The sequence below is a fragment of the Aphanomyces invadans genome, assembly GCF_000520115.1.
Source record: "Aphanomyces invadans strain NJM9701 unplaced genomic scaffold supercont1.8, whole genome shotgun sequence".
In the NCBI taxonomy this organism is placed as follows: domain Eukaryota; phylum Oomycota; class Saprolegniomycetes; order Saprolegniales; family Verrucalvaceae; genus Aphanomyces; species Aphanomyces invadans.
Window position 1 is genome coordinate 114618 of NW_008580153.1, and position 7399 is coordinate 122016.

General features: G+C 53.9%; 3 protein-coding genes across 3 annotated transcripts; 1 reads left to right on the top strand and 2 right to left on the bottom strand.

The window, feature by feature from the left end:
• Positions 1–99: 99 nt before the first annotated feature.
• Positions 100–595, bottom strand: H310_04797 (hypothetical protein). The gene is made up of 2 exons (XM_008869301.1): positions 519–595; positions 100–464 (listed from the first exon to the last, which is right to left on the bottom strand). The coding sequence occupies exons 1-2, from the start codon at positions 519–521 to the stop codon at positions 264–266; spliced, it is 204 nt and encodes a 67-aa protein (XP_008867523.1). The 5' UTR covers positions 522–595; the 3' UTR covers positions 100–263.
• Positions 596–684: 89 nt separating this feature from the next.
• H310_04798 (hypothetical protein) lies at positions 685–1605 on the top strand. Its single transcript, XM_008869302.1, has one exon. The coding sequence runs from the start codon at positions 732–734 to the stop codon at positions 1518–1520; it is 789 nt and encodes a 262-aa protein (XP_008867524.1). The 5' UTR covers positions 685–731; the 3' UTR covers positions 1521–1605.
• Positions 1606–3017: 1412 nt separating this feature from the next.
• Positions 3018–4155, bottom strand: H310_04799 (hypothetical protein). Its single transcript, XM_008869303.1, has one exon. It carries the CDS (start codon positions 4131–4133, stop codon positions 3114–3116), a length of 1020 nt encoding a protein of 339 aa, XP_008867525.1. The 5' UTR covers positions 4134–4155; the 3' UTR covers positions 3018–3113.
• Positions 4156–7399: the final 3244 nt, after the last annotated feature.

Here is a 7399-nt window from a genome sequence, read left to right on the forward strand (position 1 = left end):
CCATGAGAGTTGGCCAGCTCACGATGCCGACTCAGCGGACAATGCAATTGCTATGCGTTTTGAACCTGCGCCAGTTGACCGCGATGCACTTGCCACAGTCTTGTGGGTCGAAGTACGACGCAATATTTCACGGGGACGGGCTCATACATGCAACCACGCACACTGAAAAACATTGGCAGGTTGAACCACAATGAAACGCGCGCGTCGGCAGTGCGGAACGCATTGTCTCTTCTACTCCAGTCCCCGGGAGAGGAGGATGCTTTCTATTTCAAATGCTTAAAGATTTGGGGCACGGAGCACTTGTCGATGCACTTGAGGTAGTCGAAGTACTGGCCGTCGCAAGCGCCTTCGCCCTTGGCCGTGATGCGGTCTACGCATGCTCGGTACACCTTGAACGATTCGACGCACTTGGGTTCGCACGCCTTGCGGATTTCAGGCATCACATCAACGGGATCTTCGCCAGCCTATATACATAATCCGTCATCATCGACACGCAAGGACCGCCATCGACGCCGCACCATATTGACACTTGGTTGGGTCCTTCACTTGTGAGCCAAACAAACTCCAGTCAGTCGAGGCCACTCGGTAAGGTACGCTTCATACAAAATGCAAGTGTATTCAAAGTTGCGTACCTTTACGAATGGGCTCATCTCACCTGCATAGGATTAATTCATAGAGGTTTCCTGTGAGGTCACCAAGGCCACTGGCTGGAATCGCATCGAGTAGTCATTATGCTGCAACGCTTGGTCAATTCTGCATGGCGCCGTCGTGCTGCCGCCGCTGGCCCCGCGCGCTTCATGAGTGCTGGGATTTCTCAGCACCGCGACACCCCCGACAACACGAAGGAAACGTCGTTTGATTTCACGGAAGCCAATTACGTCAAGGTCCACGCAATCCTGGGACGATACCCGGAGAACTACAAAGCGTCTGCGATCATCCCGTTGTTGGACTTGGCGCAGCGCCAACATGGTGGGTGGTTGCCACTTGCGGCCATGAACAAGGTGGCTCGCATCGTGGACGTGAAGCCGATGCAAGTGTACGAAGTCGCGACGTTCTACACCATGTTCAACCGCGAAAAGGTGGGCAAGTACTTCATCCAACTCTGCGGCACGACGCCGTGCATGATCTGCGGGTCCGAGGAAATCAAGAAGGTTATTGAGGACCATTTGGGCATCAAGGAAGGCGAAACGACGGCCGATGAAATGTTTACACTGCGTGAAGTGGAATGCTTAGGCGCTTGCTCGAACGCGCCGATGGTCCAAATCAACGACGATTTCTACGAAAACTTGACCCCCGAGACCACCCGTCAACTTTTGGATGCGTGCAAGAAGAACCAGCCGCCTCCAATGAACAAGTGGGGCTCGTTGCCCATGAACGGGCAATTGTCGTGCGAAGGACCGCAAGGCAAAACCACACTGAAGTGGGACAAGCATCCCGAGCCTGGCTTCCGAATGCGCCCTGACAGCGAATTGGTGCCCAAGATCGACCCCAAGACGATCAAAGACGAGATGTTGTATTGAGCGCAGTAGAAATGACCCCCTTTCAAACCCTTTGCACTTGTGTAGCAACAATCAATACGACTCGTTACTGCTTGTGTACACACGACGACGACGCACATGGCGCATCAGTTGCCGTCCATTGTGACGGCGACTCCACACACCTTCTCCGTGCCATGTGACGTTTGTTCTCGTTCAGGTGTATCGAAGCCTGTGCTTCCCATTCGACTACTTCGGTCACCTTCGCTTTGGGCACATGCCGATCGCACGTCCGCGCTGTGATTGCGATGGGCAAAACTATTTTAATTGGACAAAATTCACTGACTTTTATCGAATCAACCGGTTTGGAAACTTACATCTTGGTGTCGTGCAAGGCGGCGCGGCGGTTGTGCTCGACCGGTGGCGCGGCTTGCTCGACCGGTGGCGTAATCGTGGGCGAGCATGATACCGCAAGCTGGCATCGAAAGGCCCGGACGAATCTCTCTCCATGCCACTGTAGATTTGCGCTGGTTCATGTGGTGTACGACTCGATGTGACCGATTCACATCAAGTGTACATGTAGCTCCCCATTTTATGAAAAGACATGATGCAGAAGAGGTGCAGGGGGTGGAGGAGTTTTGGAGTGTTTGAATATACCAAATGGATCGAATGGGGTTTCCGGTCGGTGGTGTCCCGCGCGCCCGTGCGTGCCCTCGGTCAAGTCGGCAGATCCTTGCCCGAACAACGCCTTCCCCTGGCTTCCTTCTCGTGCCAGTGTTGCAACATTCGATAGGTGAGTTCACCTGGTGCTCGTTGCTATGCCGAAACGGCCGTCGTGGCGCTGCCGATCGCTTCAAATCCTCGGCAAACGATCTCCTCCAAGTGGCGCAGCCAGGACTGAGCCTCAGACGGCAGCTTGCCACGCGTTCACCGAGTGGGTTGAGCAAAAGACGCATGGATCAAGCCGGCCCTAGTTCGTGTCCCCGGGAGTACTTGGCGAGTACAAGGGCACCTCTGGGCAGGCTACTGCGTGTGGAAGCCAGATACGCGTATCTAGAGTTTACACGATCGCGGCGCGTCATCCACCGGCGAAACATAAAATTCGCTGCTGCGACGACATCGAGTTTCACTTGGAGGTGGTTGTCTTTGTTGGGGGGGGGCGTTGGATGGACGGGCTATTGCAACCGCGTTTGACGTGGCAAACCGATTCGCATTGCGATTGCATTCGTGAAGCTGGGGGGCAGCGACGGAGCGTTAGTTTGCTCGCAGCAGCGCGCGCGGCGTCTGGCCATTCTCAGGTGGGGATTCGATATTGCCACAGGCAGACAGATGGGGGACGAGGCAGCTCAGTTCATGAGGGAACGGGTGCGGGCGGAGAAATCGAAGGCGCTTACACCCCTCCCCCTCTAGCCGACAACGAAGTTGCCGGGCTCGGATCGAGCATGCGCGCACTGCCCCGATACTTCCATGTCCAGTGCTTTCCGGTCGTTGAATGCCGTGCATGACGAATCGGGACATCAAGGCGCGGCGCAAGCAGGTCGATTCCACTGCGACAGAAATAAATTAAGATTCCCAACGATCTTGCACGACAAAAACACAACCTCTCGATGACTACACCCAAACGGCGCACAGACAGCTCTAGAGCGCTGCGAAAAATGTGACTGTGTTGGACGGGACAAAGGGACCTCGCAGGGGGCTCAAGCTGTTGTCGGACGTTTGGGAGGGCGGGTCGAAAAAGGTCGCGTCGTCGTTGTACGGAAGCAAGTCGACCCAGTTCATTTCGGACGGGTCGTCGTCCCATTCCCCCGACGTCATGCTGGTGGCCGAGTCGCGCATGTGGTTGAACTCGGTGTCTCCGAACCAGTTGAGGTCGTCCACAAACGTATGCATGTGTGGCTGGAGGGGGGTGCTTCGCTCGACCGGCGCAGGGCACGACCGCATTTTTCGCATCGCTTTTCGACCCCCCAAGACTCGAGTCAAGTGCTTGTTTTCGTACGGGGACATGCGTGCTTTGTGCAAACTCAACGACTCGAACGACAGGTCCAACGTCCCCTTGGGAACACTTGACAACGACGTGGACGTCGGGCCGAGAACGGGCGAGTCGCACACGGACGAGCACGGCGAGTCACAGGACGGTCGGCCGCTAGAGTCTTCGTATTCGTCGCCCGTGTCGGTCAAGTTGGGGTCCTTCGATCCACTGATGGACTTTTTCCGTGTGATGAACGCGCTTCGAAACGGGTCGTGGCGCGTGAAGAGCTCGTTCGAGAACGTGCACACGTTGGCGCGGCTCTTGGTCCACTTTTTAAAGTTAAAGTAGTTGAGCTGCCGTTGAAAGCTCGTGTACTTTTTGTGCTTGAAGTACTTGGGTAGGACCGAGTTCATCATTTCGTCCATGTTGTGGATTTCAAATGCCGTGCCGTCCTTGTTCCATCGCAGCACTTCGGGGCTTTCTCGCTCGAGCATGTTGCGCAAGTTTCGCAGGAACGGCGCGATTTCACCAGCCCTGGACGCCGGCGACTCGTCCCCCGAGTACATGTCGTGGCTGTCGGGGGTTGTCGGCGTGCCGTAGTACAGTTGGTGGTGGTGGTGGGTGGGTGGCATGTACGCTTCAGGCAGCTGAATGTGCAGTTGAAACGGCGACGTCGGTGGGGCGTCCATAGCAAGCAGCGTCCGCGACGAGATGGGAATTGGACAATGTGTCGCTCGGTGGCGATCTTCGTGCCAAAACATCGTCCGTGGTTACACTGTACCAGGCGGGTTCGATTTATATTTAGCCGTGGGTACTTTTCACGGCAAACTAGCGCGTGGGTCGATTTCCGTGGTGCCTGTTCTCCGCAGTTCACGTTGAAGTAGCTCGTGGTTTCGCTGAGATCTTCACGAGCGTCGTCCTCGAGTCGACCAAGAGATTCCGTGGGCGTCCCACCCCCGCGCCATGTCGCCCCCACGACGACCCCCGTGTAGCCAAAGACGCCCCTGCACGAGAACGGGCTAGGGGCTGGTACGACCACCTGCCCTCCAACTCACCACATTCCATGTTCCCGTGAGATACACATTCGATATTTTGCGGCAACAAGGCTGAGGAATTCCCGCATCTGTAGATTCGGGGCGGAGGCGATTCTCCACCACACACACCCCTCCACAGGACCACAAAACGATCCCTCGTCGAAGTACAAGCTCTTGTCCATGCCCACGTGTTGGTCAAGCGTACGCCGACTGCAGCAGATTCCACGACCGTTGCTGCCGTGCAACGATTCTTGCGGGACCCTGTAGAAGGTGGAAAGGGACGAAGGCAACAATTTCAAGCAAACGTGGACCATCGGGATTTGGATCGTCTACAGGAAATCCTCGAGAGTGAGTACGAGCTGGGTCCAGCGCGCTTTCGACGATGACCCGGGGGGAGCTATCATGCCCCGGGGGACTACAGCGTTGGAACGAAACGCCACGGCAAACTGCACGGCCCAAAGGAAAAGTGCACTGCCCAAAGGAAAAGTGCACCGCCGTCCGCGCAATCGCAAGCAGTGAATGGTTTCGTCGGTGGCAAAGGCGCCGTGGAATTTTAGCGTTTCGAACCAAGCCCTGATCCCTTGGCCGAGCAGGATCAGTTTTTTTCGGGGGCAGAGACACCTACCTACCCACACACATGTGGGTACATTTCCCTTCTTCACCCAGCGTTGTCGTATGCAGAGAGTTGGCAACTGGGTCGTGTCTTCATCATCGTCACGACCACTGGGGGCAAACTTGTTGGCCGTATTCCTCCTGCCCTGTGTTCTCTTGGACTGAACTGAGCCCCTCCATCCTATGCGGGGCAGCTACTTCTCCGATCTATGACCGACCGACGACAACTCGGACGTTTGTGAAATCCTTGTCGACCGCATGCCGTTGCCGAGGACGGCACACAACCACGCGCGCGTCGACACATGAAGCCCTGTTCTGGTGATGGCGTGGGGTCACGACCCAAGCATCTCTTGCTCGTTTCATTGTTTCCGTCGCCCGCGAACACACTCGTGGTTTTCATGACCGAACCGTTCGGTTGAATCGCTTTGCGGTGGGTTACCGTAGTCTTTCGCTGCACTTGGCCTCTGGAAAAATACTACCTCGAGCAGCTCGGTGGATTACGGGACGGTCAGCTTCTATGTGCCACGACGACCGGGCTGTATGTACATACTCGGTATACCGTGCGGATTTATTGGACAGTAGCCCCAGCATATGCATGGATGGGGTGGTGTTCTATTCATGCGTACCCCTGTTCAAGAAATCGCACGCGCGAGCTTGCCCTCGCAGCGGAATGTCGGCCTCTGTCAGGTCGGACATCATGTTGGTTTGTGATGGAAATCGCCCCTTTCCCCTAGGTAGGGGAGAGACTGTATCAGGTCAGGTTCTCGAACAAAAGGAGTGGGGATCTCATATATACAGGTGTTGGCTGGTCGGCCTGCACAATGAGGGCGGAAATATTCTTACTTGAGCGACTGGAAAAAAAACCTGTGTAACGTTATATCACCATTCCCTTGCCCTTGCAACTCTCCCTCTGCCTCATTGGCTTAGTCCAAGCCACGTGGTGTGTATCTCGAGCATGTGCCGAAAGATGTGAGGAGCACAAGCATAAGTGCATGCCCCCCACCCTGAGTTAAAATACCTTCGCACTTCAAACTTTGTTGTGCAGGATTTGAACAACGAGCAACACGGTGAGTTGGGGTTGCCTCCAATGACTCAATGGAGTTGTGTCATCGCAGCATGGACTCGAAGGTTCGATATACCTCGAGCGAGGGACTGAAGCATTTTGCGAGAGTCGGGTTTCCTATGTAATAAAGATTGTAAGTCAGAAAGGCACTATATGTCGGCCCACCGTTTGCGTGCTAGCTCAAGTCGTTGGAGCGGCCCAGTTGGATAAGAGAAGTCATACGACCACGCCCCGCCCAAACTGGTGTTGTGATGAGCTATGCATGGCAAACACAAGCACTGTCTAAATAGAGGATCACCTCAGATTATTGCACTGTTAAGGCGTTCCTTCGTCGTTCCTGGCGTCTCTCGTCTACTATCTTCCATGCCGTCACTCATAGCCACTTAAAAAGCCTTCAATCCAGCGGGGACCGTCCTACGCAATATTCTTCCCGACGCTCACATGATCGCTCGACGAAGTCACTTCGTTCATATATTATCGATCACATGATTAGAATGGGCATTTGAGAATTGTGAAATTTATTCACACTTTGGATCATTCACATGTTCACATATTAGCCTGAGCTTGGTTCGATACATAAAAAACTCGAATCTCAGATTGCATCCAAATTGAAATCTCGTCGACCAGTGTGAAAGGGCTCACGGATTGGTTCATTATTACACCCAGCTAAATTGGATTTTCCACAAGCTGAAGTATTTTTGTGTTGGAGACCACCTTTTCGAATGTGTCGCCGCACCAGTGAAAGCCAGCCGCACGGTCAGCTCGACGAGCGCAACAGGGCAATTTCATCTACACCTTGCAGTGGTCGAACGCATCGACCGACCGGTTTTTGCAATTTGGGTGTTCATAGATGAATTTTTCATCAAATCTTCGATGTACTGCTCCGCATATTCTTCTGAATACAATGGATTCACATTCCTTCAAACAGAATACTTCCTCTGTTCCAGATTACTGGCGACATTTCTCATCTCAGCGACCCCAAAAATTCATTTAAGTCCAAAATCAATGTGCGACATCACGTTTCAAAGACAATCAAAAACGAGAGGGGGTCGGCAATGACTGGACAAGGTGGAAACGAAGTTTTCGCACCTAAATTTGATTTCGCCATCGGTCTTAAAAATAAAATGAAATCATTAGTTTTCATTTCAAAATTACGGGACCCGCGAGCCTCACTACCATGGATTTTCTGCGCGCTGGACGCGAGCTCTCGTATGAAACCAAAATCGAGGTCATCACCCGCCTCCTA